At 46.3% G+C, this 23,322-nt stretch overlaps 2 protein-coding genes and 1 non-coding gene across 5 annotated transcripts in view; all 3 read right to left on the bottom strand.

The window, feature by feature from the left end:
- Nucleotides 1-6,564: 6,564 nt before the first annotated feature.
- On the bottom strand, nt 6,565-10,985 carry LOC129338874 (apoptosis-associated speck-like protein containing a CARD). Its single transcript, XM_054993402.1, has 3 exons — nt 10,632-10,985; nt 8,318-8,377; nt 6,565-7,970 (listed from the first exon to the last, which is right to left on the bottom strand). The coding sequence occupies exons 1-3, from the start codon at nt 10,906-10,908 to the stop codon at nt 7,702-7,704; spliced, it is 606 nt and encodes a 201-aa protein (XP_054849377.1). The 5' UTR covers nt 10,909-10,985; the 3' UTR covers nt 6,565-7,701.
- A 6,052-nt stretch (nt 10,986-17,037) lies between these two features.
- Nucleotides 17,038-17,178, bottom strand: LOC129340745 (U4 spliceosomal RNA). Its single transcript, XR_008598051.1, has one exon. It is a non-coding gene; the product is annotated as a U4 spliceosomal RNA (small nuclear RNA).
- Nucleotides 17,179-19,288: 2,110 nt separating this feature from the next.
- Nucleotides 19,289-23,322, bottom strand: part of LOC129338334 (uncharacterized) — a 90,851-nt gene continuing 86,817 nt past the window's right edge. For all 3 annotated transcript variants that reach the window (XM_054992468.1, XM_054992471.1, XM_054992470.1), the window contains 2 exons: nt 22,946-23,041; nt 19,289-20,249 (listed from right to left, as the gene is read on the bottom strand). In XM_054992468.1, coding sequence (XP_054848443.1) covers nt 19,987-20,249; nt 22,946-23,041 — 359 coding nt within the window. In that variant the 3' untranslated portion in view covers nt 19,289-19,986. The remainder of the gene's footprint in view (nt 20,250-22,945; nt 23,042-23,322) is intronic.

The following is a 23,322-nucleotide window of genomic DNA, read 5'->3' as shown; positions in this document are numbered from 1 at the left end:
GGAAGAGGCCGGTGACAGGCGGTCGTGGGCAGGCTGAACTCCGGGCAGGAGTGACTCGACATAGGGTTGCACGGTTTCTCCTGGGTTCCAAACCACAAGTTATGTTTTGCACGTGTTCATTAAGCGGTACATGTGCCATATTCGTCTCGGTAGAAATTAGTGGATTTAAACTGGAATAATTCTGCATGGGACCCCGCTGCCGAATACACAGGGTTGCAAACCTCCAGGTGGGGCCTGAAGAACTCTCGGAATCACCACCAATTTCCTGACTACAGAGATCAGTCCCTCTGGAGAAAACGGCTGCTTTGGAGGGTGGACTCTAAGGTCTTATAACCTGCCCTCCTCAGGCTCCACCCTCAAATCTCCAGGAATTTCCCGACCCGGAGTGGGCAACCCTAAAATACACCTTGCCAAAGGAATGCAGCGGATACTTTCTCATCAAATGTCAAGCACCTGCCTTTCCGGTCTAGAAAACAAACAAAAAATAGAGAAAGGTTTCTAAAACCCCACATGCCAGACCCGTGTATTTTATTCCAACAAGTTACTGATTTCAGCCCACCTCCCAAGGAGCTGGAGTTAAGGCTTGCAGGTCAGAAGAAATACCCTCCAAGAAGGGATAAGGCCCTTCATTATTACACAAATGATTCATGTGCCTTTTGAAGATTACCACTCCTTTTTTATATATTAGCAATGAGCACACATCAGGAGTGGGCTCGTCCTCTCACTTCTAGGGAAATGACTCACATGTTAGTATTTCTGCCCATACTTGCTTCCTTCCCTGGGCTGGTCATGGCAGAGTAAGAAAAGAAAGCAGATGATTTCCTGGAAATCTTCTCCAAAACTGAAAGCTCAGCTTCTAGAGAGCAGTTTGAGCTTTTCAGCTGACTCTTGTTGCTTTTCGGGACCAAGGTTATTTTTTTTCTTGCCACAACAATTTGTCAGGATTTCCCTTTCTTTCCAAACAATCCATTCCATTCTCTGACCCACAAGACATTCCAGTGTCTGAGACACGGAAGCATGTGAAGGTAGAAATATAATGATTATAAACCTTGAAGTTCCATACAGATTTTATGAAAGTCTTCAAACCTCAATAATAACATTTCCAGCATGACAGAGGTGATGATGCTGGTCAAGAATACTGAGGTCTTGATGGGTATTGTGCTACCCACATTTGACGAAGTTCACTCACTCGGCTAAGAATCTAGGGGGTATTCTCAATTCAGCAAGATCTGGGTCCAGTAGCACCTTAAAGACCAACAAGATTTCCATGGTATAAGCTTTTGGGAGTCAAAGTTTCCTTCAACTCAGCATTATTGCTGGAGAAGTCAATACAGCTGCCCCCAAAAAGCATTCTTGTCTTTACTTAGCCAGAAAATAACTCCCTAGTTTGACCCGATGCATTGATCCATGCCATGGTAACCCCATAGCTAGACTACTGTAATGCGCTCTACATGGTTTTACCCTTGAAGACTACTCAGAAATTCCAGATGGTATAGAATGCAATGGCTCGTTTACTATCAAGAGCTTGGAGGAGTAAGCATATTACACCTATTCACAGTCCCTATATTAATTACTGATTAGTTTCTGGGAATAATTCAAGGTACTGGTTATCGATGTATTGTCGAAGGCTTTCACGGCCGGAGAACGATGGTTGTTGTGGGTTTTCCGGGCTGTATTGCCGTGGTCTTGGCATTGTAGTTCCTGACGTTTCGCCAGCAGCTGTGGCTGGCATCTTCAGAGGTGTAGCACCAAAAGACAGAGATCTCTCAGTGTCACAGTGTGGAAAAGACGTAGGTCATTTGTATCTACTCAGGAGGGGTGGGGTTGAGCTGAGTCATCCTGTAAGAGTTTCCCAAGGTGTGGAATGCTAATGGCGGGAGGCTTCACTGTATCCTGAGGAGGTTCTTTTGCATATGGATTGGTACTTGATGTGCTAATCTTCTCTGCAGGGCTATTGTCGGGGATAGAATGTTTTGTTAGCCTGGTGTTTTTCAGAACTGGCAACCATGCTCTGTTCATTCTTAAGGTTTCTTCTTTCCTGTTGAAGTTTTGCTTATGCTTGTGAATTTCAATGGCTTCCCTGTGCAGTCTGACAAAGTAGTTGGAAGTGTTGTCCAGTATTTTGGTGTCCTGGAATAAGATACTGTGCCCTGTTTGAGTTAGGCTATGTTCAGCCACTGCTGATTTTTCAGGTTGTCCAAGTCTGCAGTGTCTTTCATGTTCTTTTATTCTTGTCTGGATGCTACGCTTTGTGGTCCCGATGTAAACTTGTCCACAGCTGCAGGGTATACGGTATACTCCTGCAGAGGTTAGGGGGTCTCTACTGTCTTTTACTGATCGTAGCATCTGTTGTATTTTTCGGGTGGGTCTGAATACTGCTTGAAGGTTATGCTTTTTCATAAGCTTTCCCATCTGATCAGTAATTCCTTTGATATATGGCAAAAACACTTTTCCTGTAGGAGACTGTTTTTCCTTGGTTGTTTGATTCATCCTGGGTTTGATTGCTCTTCAGATTTCATTTCTGGAGTAGCCATTTGCCTGAAGTGCGTGGTTTAGATGATTAATTTCCTCATTGAGAAAGTGCGGCTCACATATCCGTCTTGCACGATCCACTAATGTTTTCATTATGCCTCTTTTCAGTCGGGGGTGGTGATTGGAGTTTTTGTGTAAGTACCGATCAGTGTGAGTTGGTTTCCTGTAGACCTTGTGACCTAACTGAAAGTTTGCTTTGCGGATGACCAAGGTATCCAGGAATGGGAGTTTTCCCTCGATTTCTTTCTCCATTGTGAATTGTATGTTCAGGTGGATGTTGTTGAGATGATTCAAAAACCCCATCAATTCTTCCTCCCCATGGCTCCAAATGATAAATGTATCATCCACAAACCGGAACCATACACTAGGTTTGTGGGGTGCTGATTCTAGAGCTGTTTTTTTCAAAATGTTCCATGTAGAAGTTTGCTATAACTGGGCTGAGTGGGCTCCCCATGGCCACCCCATCCATCTGTTCATAGAATTCGTTGTCCCATTGGAAGTAACTGGTTGTCAGACAATGGTGGAATAAGGCTGTTACATCCTCTGGGAAAATCTGATTAATAAGTGCAATAGTGTCTTTTACTGGAACCTTGGTAAACAGGGATACAACATCAAAACTGACAAGTATGTCTTGTGGATTGAGTTTCAGAGAACTGATTTTGTTGATGAAATCTGCTGAATCTTTGATGTAAGACGAGGTTTTCCCGATGTGGTCCTGCAGGAGATCTGCCAGATGTCTAGCTAATTCATATGTCGGTGAACCAATGGCACTCACAATGGGTCGGAGTGGGACTGAATCCTTATGTATTTTGGGGAGTCCATATAGTCTAGGTGGCTGTGCTTCAGTCTTGCATAGTTTTCTGTGCGTGTCGGGATGTAGTGAGGAATTCTTGATCAGTGCATTTGTTAGCCTGGTGATTTTGCAAGTGGGATCTCGTTTTAGTTTTTTGTAGGTGGAGGGGTCCAGGAGTTCCTTAATCTTCTTTTTGTATTCCTCTGTTTTCATGATCACTGTAGCATTGCCTTTATCAGCTGGTAGAATGATGATGTCTAGATCTGCATTGAGGGTCTTGATGGCATTTCTCTCTTTGTGTGCCATATCTCAAAGGAATTACTGATCAGATGGGAAAGCTTATGAAAAAGCATAACCTTCAAGCAGTATTCAGACCCACCCAAAAAATACAACAGATGCTACGATCAGCAAAAGACAGTAGAGACCCCCTAACCTCTGCAGGAGTATACCGTATACCCTGCAGCTGTGGACAAGTTTACATTGGGACCACAAAGCGTAGCATCCAGACAAGAATAAAAGAACATGAAAGACACTGCAGACTTGGACAACCTGAAAAATCAGCAGTGGCTGAACATAGCCTAACTCAAACAGGGCACAGTATCTTATTCCAGGACACCAAAATACTGGACAACACTTCCAACTACTTTGTCAGACTGCACAGGGAAGCCATTGAAATTCACAAGCATAAGCAAAACTTCAACAGGAAAGAAGAAACCTTAAGAATGAACAGAGCATGGTTGCCAGTTCTGAAAAACACCAGGCTAACAAAACATTCTATCCCCGACAATAGCCCTGCAGAGAAGATTAGCACATCAAGTACCAATCCATATGCAAAAGAACCTCCTCAGGATACAGTGAAGCCTCCCACCATTAGCATTCCACACCCTGGGAAACTCTTACAGGATGACTCAGATCAACCCCACCCCTCCTGAGTAGATACAAATGACCTACGTCTTTTCCACACTGTGACACTGAGAGATCTCTGTCTTTTGGTGCTACACCTCTGAAGATGCCAGCCACAGCTGCTGGCGAAACGTCAGGAACTACAATGCCAAGACCACGGCAATACAGCCCGGAAAACCCACAACAACCATCGTACTGGTTATCACCTACAATATCTTTCAAGGCCTAGAAATGAAGTAAATAAACATGAGATTTACTGTCTGCAAATGATGCCCTAGAATCTACCACCTCTGTCTGGCTAATGGCAAAATTCAAATGATATCTTGTATGGTATTATTGATTTTATATTGTATGTCATTGAAATATCATTGATTTCTTATTAGGATGGCACAGTATATCTAACAGCTTATTAAAAATATTGAGTCTATTCTGACAAATATCCACATTAAGTGTGGAAGTCATCCAATGTAGAAAAACTCACAGCAGGTAGTACATCTGGATTTATCCTGTGGGCAAGACGCAACCGGGACCTAGAATGTTGCTTACAGATCCTCAGGGGAAAGGTAAAGGAGTAACTATATATTGTGTACCATTAGCTGCTTTCCAGAAAGGATTATGTCTTGGAGCCAATAAATGAGTTCTTTGTGCACTAGATCTGCTGTGGAGATGGTTCACTTTTCCATTTGTGCAAGAGTTTAATGAAAACCATTGATCTTGCACAAAAGGAAGTACTAGCAGAAGCAGCAAATTCCATGGCAGAGGCTGCCTAGCATGTGCAGAACTTGTTTCTAGGCTCTCAGCCTATGTAATTAACAGGGCAATCCTAAGAAACTCATCTTCTAATCCTACTCAGGTATTTTAAATTGGGCTCAATCTAAGGAAAGTGTCTTTAGGATTGCTCCGTCACTTCGAGCATTCCATTATTAAGTTCACACTTAGTGGAATTGACCTTGGTTAGGGATTTCCCAGACCCAAACTCTTCCCATCAACCATCAAGGAAGCCCATAAACCTCTTGCTTATTTGCTTCCATCTCAAAGTTCAGGTTTCCTGTGCCAAATGACATGTTCAAATGTTTTGTGAGCAGAGCTCCCAAAATTGTTACTTTTTGTCTTTGGAAACATGCACAGGGTGGTGGTGATTTTGATTGGGACCACAGCACAAGAGGGAGGGATTTAGTTCAGCCACCCTAACAGCAGCCTGTACATGGGCTTTCTCTGTGGTGGCCCCCCACCCTGTGGAACAGCTGGCCTGAGGTCAGGAGAGCCCCCATGCTCCTGGCTTTCTGCAAACAATGCAAAACCGAATTATTCAAAACGGTTTTACTCAGATAGGAGGGTGGTATTGTGTGTGTGTCTGTGGGGGGGGGGTCTCAGATGTTTCGCTAACAAGTTAGGGACCATAAAATTCACTGTTGCCTTCTATATTATCTGTTGCTTTAAATATGTACTCCTATATACTAGCTGTGCTTCATGTTGTGTAATGTCAATCCTAGAATTGATTATCTTCTGTTTCAGCAATTCTTCAATCCCATATTGCTAATGCTGTCTTTGTAAACTTGTATTCATTTACCTGATGACATTGTTTATGTAAATATCCTTTACACCATATGGAAATGCTTGCCCTTGTCCTTGATACTGATCGTACTAATCTCACACTATGTAATCCACCTTGAGTCTGTGAGAAAGACGTACTATAAATGACATAAATAAAATAAATATCTGAAATGGCCCCACAGAGTCACTATTTGCCCCACTGGGACAAACATGCAGATAATCTTGTGTTTTCCAGGGGAGGATTCATGTCTTGGATTCTCAGATTCTTTCAACTTTGTTTTCCATCTCTGAATTTTTAAAAACCTTTATGGGCAATTTTATGTTTTGTTTTTTGCTTAAGCATTTTTAGTTCCAGGTTTTCTTTGTTCTGTTTTGCAAGAGGAACTGCCTATGAAGAACAGAAAGTCCATGATTCTTTCCCCTAATGGCTCCACTACAAACAGCCAGGTTTCACCTGATCTCTTAGTTGTGCCGGTGTGTGGAAGCACATACAAAAAAGTGGAAAAGAACCAACAAAGAACCAAGAATGGAAGACATTACGTGGCAGTTGGGAGTTGGATTTCTATATAGCTTTGCCACCAGCTCACCACGCCCCATAAAGGCTTACGGAAAATCTGCTGCACTGGTCTGTAGATATTCAAAGCTGGCTTCCAGGGAGCCCTGCAGAGAGGGACGAAGTTTCTAGCACTGCATGAGATCTCTGGCAGAATTCTTCTGTATCTCAAATGCCAGAGCATTCCAATCCCACCTTCTCACCCTCTGAATAAAGTCGCAGCCTGGAATCACACGCTTAACTTGTATTTATTAAAAACCACCCACAAGGCATGCAGAAGATTATTCCACAAACATAACAAATTGTAATTAACAAATACTTAAAAGATGCTTCTTTCCCAATTAAAAAAACCTTTTGGGGGAATGTTGGTAAAATAGTCTATAATAAAACATAAAGAAGACTATGGGAATGCACCTGCAGAGAACAGGAGCAAGGAAAGGACATCAATCCAGAGAGTCGTATGGGCTATTAAAATCAAGTTTGATTGTTCATTGTGCCATCTGCATCAAGAAAAAAATCTCATTATGCATTACTGCACCTTCTCCCTTCCCTTCCCTTTGTTTTCTGTTTAGTAGGAATATCAAATAATATTCAGAATGGAGGCCAACACCGAAGTGGAAATGCCCAAGGCAGCAAACAAGACACAAATTATGAATACTCATTTTCAACGTACTTAAACAGCATACCTCATTTGTGTTACTGGGCAATGAGGGACCTGTTATTTCATTTGTTTTTTTACTAAATTTGCATCTGCTATGATTTGGCAAACAAAGGGAGCAGAGAAGTCCCGCATTGTACCTCTTTTGCTGTCATAGGCCAATACAGGCCTCTTAGCTTGTCAATCACATCACTATATTTTCTGGCCATAGCCAGAGCAAAGAAGAGACTTTTTACTGAACAGCTGTAATTTTTCTTTTGCTTTTCTACAACAAGGACTAGAGGTGCACTTTACAAAACTTACAGTGTGGGCTTCATAATGCCCTACCTGAGCATCAGTGGAAAGGTCGGTTTCACTGGAGATATTAAAAAAAAAATTGGTCCCCCTGCTCAGAATATTTGTCCCTCAATTCATTACAGTAATCATTGCCTGTAGAAAGTTATTGGATACAAGTCAATGGATAGAAGAGGATGGATAGCTATTCCTGGATTGTCGCACAACAGACATCTTACTCAACTGTTTCTAAGATCACGGAATTGTTCCCACGTGCCCTGTCTGCATTACCTGCCCTGCAGTAGAAAAGGGGTATCTTCCCAATGGGGGGCAAAGTGGATGTTTGGGAGATGATATCCCCCAGGCCCCTGAGTTTCCCATGTGATTTGCTTTCCCTGTGCCTTGGGATGGCGTTGCTCTTTCTTCTTGGCGGCCTCATCTCCCTTCAAGATCTTGAACAAGGAACTTGTTCTTGGCCTTCAAGGCCTCATACAGCCGGTCCTTGCAAGAGCGGTCCCAGCTCGGCACCAGCTTGTACAGCTCCCGCATTTTAAACTGGTTTGTCTCCCGTGAAGCGATTCTTTCGTACTGCTCATCATCTAGGATGGTCCCGTGCAGCAGATCCAGAACCCCCTCCACTGTGGACGTCCTCTGGATCAGCTCGGCCCGGTGTTTGTCAATGAAGTGTGGCTCCTCCTGAGGCCCTATCAGAGAAAGAAAGAACAGGAATCTAGGGAAATGTCCATGTCAAAGACTTAAACTGTTTTCCAGTCATTTCCTCCTTCCCAGTGCCCCAAGAATCATAGCTTTGTGAGGGGAGGCTAGGTAGGGTTTTCCTACACAGAATTCTTAGTACCTCAGCAAACTACAATTCCCAGGATTCTTTGGGGGGTAGAAGCGATGGTGATTACAATAGTATAAAACTGATTAGTTTGTAATAGTGTCAGTGTGGCAGGAAGCCACGGCTGGAGTGGCTAGCAAACAGCCACACTGTCTGGTCCCCAAACATGACTGGGGATTGACTATTTCTTAACAGATTGGAAGGGCTTACCATTTCTTCCTGAGAAGCCATGGGAGGATTGCTCAGCAGTCTGAACAGAGCCACTGTTACCTGGAAGAGAAAGAGAAGGAGTAGGTACGTGTATGAAACAACTATAAGGAAACACAAAGGAGTGATTTATAGCCCAGAATCCTGTCAGGAACTTGCTAGAATGTTCCATGTTGTGGCCTGTTTATGCACAATCCTAAACATGGAAGTCTAAGAAGCCACAGAGGAGGAGAGTGGGAGGAAAAAAAGGAGGGCAGAATCCTACAGGATACAAAAAATGATTCTTTATATAATATTTTCAAAATTCCAAAAGTGCAATGTGCTCATAACACTTCCTACAGTGTCTTCAAAGTTTCAAAAATGCAACGTGCTCATAACACTCCATACATGATTCAGTACATATTACATAAACAATCTTACAAGGTAGGATGAATTAGAGATGATACCATTTAAATAACCAGTTCATGAAATATTTTCCGGGAGAGAATAGCCTACATAGGCTTGAGTCTTTGTTTGAAGTCAGTTTATCCTTCTATGTTATTATGACTTAAGGTGGAAATATCTTAGTTGTTGTTTCATTCCAGCATGGTGCAGATGTAATTGCCAGTGAGGAAACAAACGCTGGGGAGTGCTTCCTCCTGGGATAGCACACCCTAGAACGCTCTCCCCTGGAACGCTCTCAATCTCTCAATCTGAGGCCGGCTGCGAACAGATTTCACGCCTGCTTCTTCAGGAGCTTCTGTTTCTAAACCAAACATAGGGCTTATCAGCTATGCAGCGAGCAACATGTATGGAGTGTTATGAGCACGTTGCATTTTTGAAACTTTGAAGACACTGTAGGAAGTGTTATGAGCACATTGCACTTTTGGAATTTTGAAAATATTATATAAAGAATCATTTTTTGTATCCTGTAGGGTTCTGCCCTCCTTTTTTTCCTCCCAGTTTATTACAGGTACAGCCACCTATTTTGTAACAGAGGAGGAGAGTAGCAGGGTAGGAAAAGAGGGGATTCAGTAGACAGCAAAGCTGTAGTTTTGGAAGATTCCACAGATTTCAGATTGTAGGGATAAAAGAAGCTTTCAAAGTCAGATCACACAATCAGTTTACCTCAGACTCATGGCAACCTGGAACCCATTGTTCCTAGGAAGTTACGAGGAAATCAGATTGTTAATGTAAATCCATTTTAACACTCTCTGAAAGAGGAAATAAAGCAGCTAGAGTTGGGTGTTTGGAAGGGGCTATTGGTAAAAAGGGCCAGTAATAAAATGAAAGGAATCAGTTTTGCCAGTTAATGTAACAAAGTTTTATCTACTTTCCCTCTTCTTCAGAAGAGTCCTGTATAATCCAAAAATCTTGAGTATCAAGAGAAGTTACTCCAACTGTGACTAGCACCAAAGCCATTTACTATTTTGGTGATTAACAACTTTTGTGTCACTTGCTGCAGGAGTACAACTTTTTCAAATAGGAGCTCAACATCCATTTTAGAGAGTGCTCCAAGGGCTGTTAGAGGGTACATATTTTACAAAGGCCCAGTACAGGGATTAACATTTTTCCAGCACTCCAATTAGGGTGTTTATTCTGGAAAGGAAGACAAAAAATGTGAACCTGATGTTCTTAAATAAGAAACTAAGATGTTTTGATTTTTAAAAAATTCAAAAAAGTTTTGCCAAAATATCTTCAGTTGTCTTTCCCATTATGTTACATTTTTGCATGTTCGATGGATGGATTACTTTTTTTCTTTTTGCTTCCTGGTGCCCTTGTGCCCGGCTCCGCCCCTCCCAGATAAAATGGAAAGTCAAAGTTTAGTCTAATTTCCAGCAGCATTTATTACATGGCTGCAGATCAGCACAATCCATGCATTTTATGTCACGCCTGCTCTAGCCCATTGCCTCAAGCAGAAGGAGGACGCAATGCGCGCCTAGCTGACGATTTCCTTAAAACATGAGCAGCAGGGGGAAGGGTTTCCGCCAGCCAATCGTTTCGGCCTTTTAAGGCTGTGCACAAAGTTCAGTTAGAACAACACAGTTTCAGGAGACGAATGCCAGGCAGGAGGGAACTCTATAGGAAAGTGAAACCAAATCGAGGCATTTCCAGGAAGAACAGCGGAGAACAAAAGGCTGTTGGGTTTAACACGAAGCGCTTCCCTTCTTCTCACTCCCCCACCCAACCACCCAGGTTGGCCAAGACCTTCCAAAAGGGGAACAAAACGTTCTCGTGCACCCGAAAGCAGGTGGAGACGTTTCTCCTCCCGGCCGCCCCATCCCCACGAAGAAACGATCCGGATCGAGCGACGCTCCCGATCCCGATGTCTCCTTACCGATCCCGGTGACCGAGAGGAGCTTCTTCGCCTGGCATTTGAGGTTGATGCTCTCCAGCACCTCAGCGGTCACCTGCACGGCGTAAGCGTCCGTGTAGTAGCTGATGAGCAGGTCGCAGGTGTCCAGGGCATCCGCCTTCTGCAGCCGCCCCCGGGGGATGTTGTCGAAGCCCGCCCGGACGGGGATCTCGTTCAGCTTGCGCTTGAACTTCTTCAGCTGCTCCTCCTCCAGGTCCTCCAGCGCGTCCACCAGGTGGTCGCGGAGGGTCTTCCCCATCGCGATCCTTCACCGCCGGCTGCAGCTGCAGCAGCGCCTTTTCCCGGGACAGAAGCGGCCGCGCGGGAGCGTCTGGCTGCACGGGAGGGAGGGAGGGGGGCACTCTGCGGCCGCGCTGATTGGTGCTGAGGGAGGAGGAGGAGGGGTCTGAGCCCTGAGGCTCTTCTGCAACGAGGCAAGCGCTTTCTGGGCGAGGAAGTGGCGGTTTCCGGCGTGCAGCTGGAACTTGCAGTTTTTGCAGCGCGTGGCCAGGTCCAGGAGAGAAAAGAGCTCCTAAAAAAACATTTATACGTCGCTTTCCCTCCAATGAGGACCCCAAGCTGTTTACGCGGATTTCCTCTATACAACCCACAACAACCATCTTCCCCTCCTCTTTTTTCAATCCTCACAACCACCACTTCGTATTGTATATTTATATTGTAAACCGCCTCCAGCACTAAACATGGGGGAAAGACGGTATAGAATACCAATCAATAAGCCAACCTTGTGAGGCAGGATCTGAATCCAGCGGCACCTTAGAGTAAGCTTTGGGGAGTCAAATCTCTTTTTCGGAAGCTTACACTCTGAAAACCCGATTGGACTCCAAGGCGCCACCGGACAACAATCGAGCTCTTCTGTTGCAGACTAACACAGCTAGCCACCTAACTATCCTTGTGAGGCAGGGTAGGCTGAGAGAAAGCATAACTAGGTCAAGTCACCCAGTGAGCTTCCATGGCAAAGTGGGGATTCGAACCTGGGACTCCCAGATCCTAGTCCGACACTGTAGCCACTACACCAGTTGGTTCTGGTTGCAGGGGGTAGTGATGGTAGAAGAACAAGTCTGTAAAAAAATACATTGGGCTAGACTGGGGTTGATTCAGCAGGGCTGCTGGGTGCCAGGAGAGGTTCAGTGGGTCTCAGGCTCGGTGAAAAAAGGATGGGTCTCCCGGCCCTTAGAGAGCCAATGCTGCCTGATGATGCTGGTTGTAAAACAGCTGAAATGTTTGGTAGCAGGGCATCTACTTGGTCTCAGGTTCGAAGCATGGCCACTCCAGTTTAAAGGCTCAGGCAGTAGTTGATAAGAAAGGCCTCTGCCTAAGACCCCGGAGAGCTGCCAGTCTGAATAGATGCAGCTTTGAAAGACCAATGGCCTAACGCACCTTACAGGGAACATATGAACTATGTGCCTTCATCTGTTTGTGCCAAAGAGTCAAGCCGTGCTTGCCTTGCAGAGGAAACCAGTGCCTGGATAAATGGGTTGTGTAAGCTGTGCCCGCCTGCGCCTTCCAGGTAAGGAAAATTACCCAATGCACTAGAAAGAAAAATCAGGTTGTCTACAGATCGCAGGTGCATTTCCTGTAATTTGTGAACAGGGCTAGCATGAGGTCATTTCCTGTGTCCTGAATAAGGCTGTGACAGAAAACAGACGGCCCTAAACCTGCCTTCAGCTGAAATACACTGAATTTTTAAAAAGCAGAGCGGGACTTTGTGAACTATTATGCTTTAGACAGGGCAAGAATTGCTTGCCTGTCTGAGGCATAGCAGGCAGAAATCCAACAGGTACAATCTTCCCCCATCCTGAAGATGCAGCATAGTGGAAAGCCACACTCTACAGCCAGAGGAAAACAGCAGGGCTGGCTGGAACACTGCCTGGGTGTATGGGGAAGGGAGGCTGTTTTTCCTGTACTAAGACTGCACTCCCAAGTAGAAGATCATCCTGGAAGAGCAGCACTTTTATTTTTCTGCTAAAATCCCCCCCTCCCACACTGCTTTAGGAAAAACAGGGACGCACACACTCCACCTGCCTGCCTGAATGGTTAGGGAACCAGAGAGCATGACCAGTCCACACAAGTAAAACTGTGTGGGAAACTGGAGAAAAACTGTTTTGCAGGTGGCTATTTTTCCCCCTCACATGATCTAGGGAGCCTGGAAAGCCAGTGGACACTCGCTACAGAACGGCGGGCTTTTGGATAAATGAATGTGCAGGTTTCTCAGAGCCAAGCTACAAGTGACGCCTTACACAGGTTGGACACTTGTCAGTAGGGATGTGCGTTTCGGCATTCAGAATGCCGAAAGAATGCCGAAACAAAAGTGTTTCGGCTTCTTTCGGGGAATGCCGAAACGTTTCGGGGAATGCCGAAACGTTTCGGGTAGCCGAAAGAAAAAAGCCGAAACGTTTCGGGATTCTTTCGGCTTTCTTTCGGCTTTTCTATGGGAAAATGCCTCCGTCTTCCAGGACGTCTGGAGGAGGCATTTTCCCACCGAATAAGCCCAAAATTGGTGGGGACCTTCCTCTAACCCTTCTCTAACAACCACCCAAGTTTCAGACAGATTGGACTTTGGGGGGCCATGTTATGGCCCCCCAAAGCAGGTCCCCCCATCCTCCCATAAGAAAGCGAAGGAGCAGCATATTGTTAGCATGCTGCTGCTGATCTTTCTTCATTATTTCCTATGGGGAAAAAATGAAGAGGCAGGCTTCCTTTGCCAGGGGTGGCATTTTGCATGCAAAATGCCCCCCAGCCCTCAGGGGCCCTTCTCCCACCCCTCCTCCCACCCCCCACCAAGGCTCAGCCTGCTCCCACTTGGGGGGGCCATTTCATGGCCTCCCCAAGTAGGTGCTCTAATCTCTACCACTGACAGCTGGGGGAGGCTTGTGTTGCCAGGGGTGGCATTTTGCATGCAAAATGCCCCCCAACCCTCTGGGGCCCTTCTCCCACCCCTCCTCCCACCCCCCACCAAGGCTCAGCCTGCTCCCACTTGGGGGGGCATTTCATGGCCTCCCCAAGTAGGTGCTCTGCTCTCATCTCTACCACTGACAGCTGGGGGAGGCTTGTGTTGCCAGGGGTGGCATTTTGCATGCAAAATGCCCCCCAGCCCTCTGGGGCCCTTCTCCCACCCTTCCTCCCACCCCCCACCAAGGCTCAGACTGCTCCCACTTGGGGGGGCCATTTCATGGCCTCCCCAAGTAGGTCCTCTCAGCCCCTAAAGTCCACCCCTTACAGCCCCACACAAACCCAATTCCCCCCCAGCTGCCACACACAGACCCAAATCCCCACATTAGCCCCTCACAGACCCAAATCCACCCCCACCTGCCCCACACCCATAACCCCAGGAACAGGCTGGCAAAGGCCAGCCCTCTCCCTTTGTTCCCTATGCTGGGAACTTCTAAACTCTCTTTCCCTAGGCAATTCTGCACAGCCCAGGGGTGCCACAATGGTGGGCACACTTCTGAGTGCCAGCTGGTCCCTGTGAAAGAGCACCTGAACCACAGACACCCTCCCTCAAATTCCCCCACCACCTACAGAGATGGCTGGCCAGCCAGCCCCATTGTTCCCTATGATGGGAACCAACTGCACAACAAAGAATAAAACAAGAACAACACAAAATAAAGTTTAAAAAAAATTATATTCTCCCTTCCAAAGTACAAGTAGGCAAAGCATTATGACACATTACACCAGCAGTCCCCCACACAGAAAAATTAAAACAAAACTCACTTAACATCAGAGAATCACAAAGCATGATTCCTGTCAAAAACACTTTATTTCTTGAACAGCTTTAGGTTACACAGCAGGGGGGAACACCAAAGGGCATGGCAGCACTATCTTACACAAAAATAACACAACTCACTTCACATCAGAGAATCACAAAGCACAATTCCTGTTAAAAACACTTTATTTCTTGAACAGCTTTAGGTTACACAGCAGGGGGGAACACCAAAGGGCATGGCAGCACTATCTTACACAAAAATAACACAACTCACTTAACATCAGAGAATCACAAAAACACAATTCCTGGCAAAAACACTTTATTTCTTGAACAGCTTTAGGTTACACAGTAGGAGGGCACAACAGGGCATGATAGCAATGTACTGCAAAAAATAATACAACCCACTTCACCGTTTTTGACAGCAATTGTGTTTGTGTGATTCTCTGATGTGAAGTGAGTTGTGTTATTTTTGTGTAGTACACTGCTTTCCTGCTCTGTGGTGCCTTCCTAAAGCAGTTACAGAAATAAAGTGCTTTTGACAGCAATTTTTGGGGGTGATTCTTTAATGTGAAGCGAGTTGTGTTATTTTTGTGTAAGATAGTGCTGCCATGCCCTTTGGTGTTCCCCCCTGCTGTGTAACCTAAAGCTGTTCAAGAAATAAAGTGTTTTTGACAGGAATCATGCTTTGTGATTCTCTGATGTTAAGTGAGTTTTGTTTTAATTTTTCTGTGTGGGGGACTGCTGGTGTAATGTGTCATAATGCTTTGCCTACTTGTACTTTGGAAGGGAGAATATATTTTTTTTAAAACTTTATTTTGTGTTGTTCTTGTTTTATTCTTTGTTGTGCAGTTGGTTCCCATCATAGGGAACAATGGGGCTGGCTGGCCAGCCATCTCTGTAGGTGGTGGGGGAATTTGAGGGAGGGTGTCTGTGGTTCAGGTGCTCTTTCACAGGGACCAGCTGGCACTCAGAAGTGTGCCCACCATTGTGGCACCCCTGGGCTGTGCAGAATTGCCCAGGGAAAGAGAGTTTAGAAGTTCCCAGCATAGGGAACAAAGGGAGAGGGCTGGCCTTTGCCAGCCTGTTCCTGGGGTTATGGGTGTAGGGCAGGTGGGGGTGGATTTGGGTCTGTGAGGGGCTAATGTGGGGATTTGGGTCTGTGTGTGGCAGCTGGGGGGGGAATTGGGTTTGTGTGGGGCTGTAAGGGGTGGACTTTAGGGGCTGAGAGGACCTACTTGGGGAGGCCATGAAATGGCCCCCCCAAGTGGGAGCAGTCTGAGCCTTGGTGGGGGGTGGGAGGAAGGGTGGGAGAAGGGCCCCAGAGGGCTGGGGGGCATTTTGCATGCAAAATGCCACCCCTGGCAACACAAGCCTCCCCCAGCTGTCAGTGGTAGAGATGAGAGCAGAGCATCTACTTGGGGAGGCCATGAAATGCCCCCCCAAGTGGGAGCAGGTTGAGCCTTGGTGGGGGGTGGGAGGAGGGGTGGGAGAAGGGCCCCAGAGGGTTGGGGGGCATTTTGCATGCAAAATGCCACCCCTGGCAACACAAGCCTCCCCCAGCTGTCAGTGGTAGAGATTAGAGCACCTACTTGGGGAGGCCATGAAATGGCCCCCCCAAGTGGGAGCAGGCTGAGCCTTGGTGGGGGGTGGGAGGAGGGGTGGGAGAAGGGCCCCTGAGGGTAGGGGGGCATTTTGCATGCAAAATGCCACCCCTGGCAAAGGAAGCCTGCCTCTTCATTTTTTCCCCATAGGAAATAATGAAGAAAGATCAGCAGCAGCATGCTAACAATATGCTGCTCCTTCGCTTTCTTATGGGAGGATGGGGGGACCTGCTTTGGGGGGCCATAACATGGCCCCCCAAAGTCCAATCTGTCTGAAACTTGGGTGGTTGTTAGAGAAGGGTTAGAGGAAGGTCCCCACCAATTTTGGGCTTATTAGGTGGGAAAATGCCTCCTCCAGGCGTCCTGAAAGACGGAGGCATTTTCCCAAAAAAAAACCCCGAAAGAATGCCGAAAGAATGCCGAAAGAATCCCGAATCCCGAATCCCGAAAGAGATTCTTGTTTCGGCTTTCGGCTTTAACGGTAGAGAATCTTGTTTCGGGTAATCCCGAAACAAGAAAGCCGAAAGTTTTTTCCTTGCACACCCCTACTTGTCAGCTTCCCTCAAGTTTTGATGGGAAATGTAGGCATCCTGGTTTTACAGCTTGGCTCTCCATTACAGCTGCAAGACCAGGATGCCTACATTTCCCATCAAAACTTGAGGGAAGCTGACAAGCGTCCAACCTGTGTCAGGCGTCACTTGTAGCTTGGCTCTCAGTCTTTGGAAAACATCTGGGTATGGGAGCCTCCATCCCAGTTCATACAAACCGTCTTGAGCACCACCTAGTGGACAAAATCATTACTGCCATTAACCTGTAGATATAAGCTGTTACCAGATTTGAAGTAATTGTGAGTATTGCGAGAAAGCCTTCGACAATATATAATTGTGAGTAATCGATTTTAGCGTTAGTAAAGTGTGCGGTCGAGTCGCAGCGCGGTGTGCTATAAGTAGTCAACCGTAGTTAGGTTTGAAAGTGTGAAAGACTGAGCTATTCGAATTTTGTGTAAGTATGGAGGGCGGGGGGAGGGGGGGAGAGAATTCGATTTTTGAACAGTCAAAAGCAGCTTCCGGGGAGACGCTCAAAAATTGCCAGCGCCGACTGTGTTGCAAGTCGCCACGGCGGGGCATTGGGAAAAGTTTTCAATCAGCAATGATCGCGCCTCGGTTTAACCTCATAGGCTACGATATCGCCACTGCGCAAAGTTAGCGCCCTGCTTGCCAGCATTTCGGCTCCCAGCCCGACGACTCGCCCTGACCATACGGGGAGCGCCCAGCCGGGCCAGCCGGAGGGGACGGAGAGCGCCACCCGCCCGCCCCCGGCGGCGCCCCTCGCCCCCGCCCTTAAGCAGTGGGGGGAGGCGCCCCCTGCCGCTCCCCCGAAGGGCCCCCTCGCTGCAGGGGCGTCGGGCCGCCTTATGCTAATCAGGGCGCCGTCCCCACCCACCGGCGCCTGCCGCGGAAAGGGCGAGGCCACGCCCCGGGCGAAAGTGCTTGCTTGGGGATAGGACGGCGGGCTTTGCCCTTCAGGCGGGCCAAGTTCGCAAATCTGGCCAAAGGGTCCCCCTCACGCCTCGGTCCTCGCCTGGGATCTCCCTGAGAAAGGCGTACCATAAATATAAATAAATGAATACATCCCATCGCCAAAGCGCCCTTTGTAGGTTTGCTCGGACAGAAGTCCAGCTGAGCCCAGGACGATTGACCACAGTCTGGGGGATTCTACTGGAAGGCTATGGAGGTAAACTGTGCGGTGGGGGCCTCTAAGTCATCCGCTGCTGGTGATCGACGGCACTCTGTACATGCCCAGACGGTTCCTTCCGAAAAGGTTCCAGACTGTCCTGATAGTTCAGTTTGCTAATGGCAAAAGTGTCAGTCTTTCCTCTCTTCCCCGGTGGCCTTTTTAATTACAAATGAACGTGAGGCTCAGGAGAGAGAGGTGCAAGATTCGGGTCCAGGACACTTTAAAGACCAACTAGATTCCCAGGGTATGAGCTTTCGAGACTCCGCACTCCTTTCCTCAGATAGGAGGAGTGGGAAAAGTTTATGTACTCTGTACATGCCCAAGGCAGTCTTCGTGAGAGCCTCGCTACAAGTGACATCTTCCACACGAAGGGCACTTGATCATTTTCGCAAGTTTTTCTGGGTACTGAAGTCCCTCTCCCACACCCCTTTTCCTTCTGTTCCTTCCCCTCTCCGTTAGCACGGCTGCCTGAAGAGACGGAGAAAGCCTACGACAGCAGCTTTTGCATTTGCATTTGTCTTCAATGAGTGACAGGAATGCCCACTAGGAACCACGTGGAGGCTGGGAGGCCATTTGGAAGCGAGGGGAATGAAAAATGCACAGAAGCTTGCTGCAGTGCCACTAATTTAACCAAAAAGCAAGCAGAGTCCTGTGACATCTTCAAGATGTTTAGCCTTCTTTTTCATGCTATCACCATTTCCCCCTTCCCAGTAGCCGCCTGCTGCTCGATGATAGATTCACAGCAGATATATAAATATTCATTTATTTATATAAATGTGCATTTATATCATGTATAGTCCGCCTTTCTCACTGAGACTCAAAGTGGATTACACAGTACAAGTGTAGTATAATCAGTATCAAGTACATTTCCATACAGTTAAATATGTTAAAAGGGGTGAGGTGGGGGAGCTGTTTTCAGGCCATGTCATCTCCACCAAGAGAGACCACCAGACAGACAGAAAGGTAAAGGGAATCTTCTTAATCTGACATTATCATCAATAAGATCTGGTCTGTACTTCTGGAGCAGTTCTACTACAGATAGGCAAATTCAACTTTCTGCATATTTCACCTCCTATGGGCAATTTTAAAATGGCACCTTTTCATGCTTTACAGAAAATGCATTCATTTTATGCTTTTTCATTTATACTGTGCCTTTCTCCCCAGTGGGGACTCAAAGAACAGGGTTGTTCTGTTTTATCCTCAGAAGTCAGTGGTTAGGCCAGTGTGTGTGACTGTCCCAAAGTTACCCAGCAAGCTTCCATGGCAGAGCGGGGATTCAAACCTGGCTCTTCCAGATCTTAGTCCGACACTCTAACCATTAAACTATCCTTGCTTTCACATGTTTAGTCCCTAAATGACAAGATGTGAAATAAGAGAAAGTTCTCTTGCCTTCAGTTAAAATGGTAATTTATGCAGTAAGTATTGCTTTTGCTTATAATCATCGTCATCATCATCACTCTGCAATACGTATTAGAGTGTAGGAAAATATAGCAGAGTTTGTGCAAAGATTGCGCATTGGAAGTAATGAGAATAGATTCACACACACACTCCAGTGTAGCTCTGTAAAATTGCTTTACTAAAGGATAAAAATTAGAGTTACATTTGGAGAAAATAATAAATTGCTAAGCTGACTACATCTTGCTAGATAAGAAGTAAGTAAGAGTGAGAGTGGTAGTGAGAGGAGAGAAAGGTGAACAAAGAGCAATAAAACTTCAGTATATAGAAGCAATTAATTGCCCCCAATAAACTAACTGCCCAATAGAAAATCCTAGTCTTACTTCATTATGCTTAGTGACACCCCTTTCTATGGCGGGAATCTTATTCGAAGCTCTAATGGTTACATTCAAAGTATGTTTACTAATTAAGTAGGTAACACAAACAGTTTAACTCTTTCATGACTGAAATGAAAACACTTGCTAAATTCCTACATAGAGTCCCGCTCAGAGCAGTGAACAAAGTCCATGTTATTACCCCCACAATACTGCTGGGGCTGAGAGGAGTGGCTTACCCAAGGCCACCTGCAGAGCTCATGGCAGTAGTGGAAGTCAAACCTGCAGAGTGCTGACTTGCAATCCAACCACTTAACCGCTATGCTACAGGAGCTCTTATCAGGGAACTGGATAAAGAGGAGGAGGGTGGAACAACCAACTGGGACAAAACAACCTCTGTGTTCAAACCAGCAGGTGAAGTGCAGCATAGCAAAGAGAAAATAGGAGAGAGAGTGGAGGTGGATTTCCTGTGCCTGCAAAGGTATTATTCTGCCGTCTTTGCTGCCTCAGCTCCCTTCAAGTTCTTGGACGAGGAACTTGTTCTTCATCTTCAGTGCACTGTACAGCTTGTCCTTGCAAGCCCGGTTCCAGCTCGGCACCAGCTGGTAGAGTTCTCGCATTTTTTCCTGGTTGGTTCCTTTTAACAGTACTCTTTGATACTGTTCTTCATCCAGGATTTCTGATCCAAAGAGTATATCCAGGACCCCCTCCACGTTGCAAGTCCGCTGGATCAGTTGCTCCCGGTGAAGTTCGATAAAATGCGTCCTTTCTGTCAGGAAATGAGAAAAGCAGACAAGGAGGCAAGAGAAGTGGAGAGACTCCTGGGAGACTCTGTACATTGGACAAACCAGCCAACCTCTACGCAAAAGAATAAATGGACACAAATCTGACATTAGAAATGGAAACGTCCAGAAACCAGTGGGAGAACACTTCAATCTACCAGGACATTCCATCAAAGACTTAAAGGTCGCTGTGGTTCAACAGAAACCTTTCAAAAACAAAATCCAACGGGAGGCTGCTGAATTGGAATTCATATGCAAATTTGACTCTGTCAAGCTGGGACTGAATAGGGACTATGAATGGTTATCACATTATCACAGGTAACAGATTTCCTTTACAGTGGCAGGGTCTGGGGGAGTCCAGTGGTGCCTGGCGTGGGCTTTCGGGGACCACAGTTCTCTTTGTCAGATGCATCTGACGGGGAGAGCTGTGGTTATTGAAGGCTTATACTACAAAGGAATTCAGGGCCGGATCTAGCGCTCCCGGCGCCCGGGGCACGCTTCCGACGCAGCGTGATGACGTCATTTTGATGCCCCCTAACGGCGCCGGGGGCAGACTACCCCCCCGCCCCCCCTCTAGATCCGGCCCTGTAGGAATTGGATGGTCTAGCTGTTTTACTGCTGCAAACTAACACGGCAAACTCCTTTGAAGCCTCACAACTGACCCCACACCAAAAGGAGATGTTTACATTTACTAGCAAAGGAATGTTTTGGTTGCATCCTCCCTCTCCCCCCGTAATTGCATCTTCTCTCTCCTCCCCTCCTCCCCCCTCCTCTTCTATATTTGACCAGTTTCTGTACCATGCATCTGACGAAGAGAACTTGATTCTCGAAAGCTTATGCTACAATAAAATTGGTTAATTTAAAGGTGCTACTGGACTCTTTTTGATCCTGGGAGAAAAGATGGGATATAAGTATTTAAACAAATGGGGGAAAAGAAATATGGAACCCAGTTGTTCTGTGAGAATCTGTCTGTACCCTTCACTTGCATCATTCTGGGACTCTTGGCAACCACGAAGAACAGTCAGATTGTTCCAGGACAGAAGGGACACCAGTCCAGTGGAGTCTCGGGGCCCTTTCACATTTCCATTTTAATCCAGTTGTTAACAATTACTGCCCTGACTTCATGTAAAGCGATATGGGGATGGCCATTTCAAACAGCATTTACATCTGTATATGAATGGCCATTTCAAAAAGTGCCACTTTTTCCTCTGGTGTGGGAAGGCCTAGGCCCCCTTCCAGGGTGATCAGGGCTTTTACATTTCTTTAAAAATATCACTATAGCACTGTGATGATAGCCATAGCAGGTTCTCTGAATTCCCAGCTTTAATTTTTTAAAAGAAGTCTTTAGCCCCTTCCATTGCAGAGATACGCATTTTCCCTTGTATCTTCACAAACGAAGAGGCTACAGACTTAACTTTTTTTAAAAAAATGAAAGCAGGAAATTCAGAGAACCTGCTATACCTATTGTTACAACACTATAGCACTAAGCTACGTATGTTCAAAAAATATGCTGATATTGGGTGGTTAAATAAAAAGGCCACCCTGGCAGCAGAGCAAGACATTTCATACAGTACTGCACCGTGAATGGGAAGCGCATTGAAAACCTGAGAATGGAAGAAAGCAGTTTTCAACAAAACAGCTAATTTCACAAGCAGCTTTGTCTGAAAAGGTTTTAAAAATCTGTTTTCATTTGGCAGCCAAACCAGGTCTGTGTAAAATGGCAAAAAAAAAATCCGTTAGCAACTAGCAACCAAAACAGATAACTAGGGCTGTGTGAAAAGGGACCTGGCCTACACAGGGATAAATCAACCAGGGGGGGGGTAGCCTGCCCCTGGCACCACCAAAGAGGGGGCACCAGGCTCGGCTGCCAGCTGCTGGGAGCATGCTGGAGCTGGCAGTGGCAGCAGCGCAGGCAGCTGAGTGGAGGGCTGGGAGCCCGCCCACGCCATTTGCCTTGCACAGGACACAAAGCACATGGCAAGCCGGCCGCCCTGTCAGCGAGGCAGGCGAACAGCGCGGACAGCCTCCCAGCCCTCCCCTCAGCTGCCCACGCTGCTGCCGCCAGCTCTGCAGTGCACAGTGTGCGAGGCGGTCAGCTTGCTGTGTGGGCAGCACGCCCCCGGACCCTGTGTGATAACATCACTTTGTGACATCATCATGCAGTGTGCGGGGGCGGGGATCTTGGATCCAGCCCTCAGTCTAGGTCATGGGATAATCTGGCTCAAATCACAGCTTTGCTCCAAACACTTAGGTGACCTTGATCAAATCACTATTACTTAGTTACACTTCCAGTATTTTCCTAATCAAAAAGAGTCCTAAGTCACTAGGTTGTTGGGATTTGAAAAAAACAGTAACATATCAACACTTTTTGAATGGAATTTACATCAAATGGAGGCCTATGAAGAACCACAGGAGAAGGACACACAATTTGGAATTCCCATGCCTTCCCCTCAAGTTTTCCGCTGCCTACGATTTATTCAATGTTCAGGGCCTTGGACAATCTGATTTCCCATCTCCTCCATTTTCCCTTTTAACGGGTGCTTGACATTCCACCCTCATCAGGCCACTTTTGAAGGTTATCCATATTATTTTGGATAATTTGTAACATTTTCCAGCATATGTAGGGAATTTCCTGAGTACATAGAGCCCTCACAATCCCCCACTACCAGGTTATTGTCAATACCTTCTCTAATTTCCAGGCGAGAAAAGCGCTGTTCCACCTGAATTGCTGCTTCACTATGCTTTAATTCAGTGGGGGCTGTGGGAACCAACAAGTCCTCTAGGAAAAAAATACAAGAAAAAGGATCAGAGCCATTTCTTCCAAGACATTTTTCTTTACCCTGAGGCTTCTCCCCTTCAGGGGAGTGTAACTGCACACACCTGTTACCAGAACACAATATACATATGCCTCCAACCCATAAAGGCCAAGGGGCATTTTAAAGAAGAGCAGCCTCTTCTTACTACCTTCCTGTGCTTTATGATTATGAGATGCAATCAGAGCAAGTGCTCTTAATACTCACTGCTTTTTCTAAGTTAACCTTGAGTAGATCCAAGAACATG

The sequence above is a fragment of the Eublepharis macularius genome, chromosome 12, assembly GCF_028583425.1.
Source record: "Eublepharis macularius isolate TG4126 chromosome 12, MPM_Emac_v1.0, whole genome shotgun sequence".
Taxonomy (NCBI): Eukaryota; Metazoa; Chordata; class Lepidosauria; order Squamata; family Eublepharidae; genus Eublepharis; species Eublepharis macularius.
Note: the sequence above shows the minus strand (reverse complement) of the source record. Positions and strands in the feature narration are given on the sequence as shown.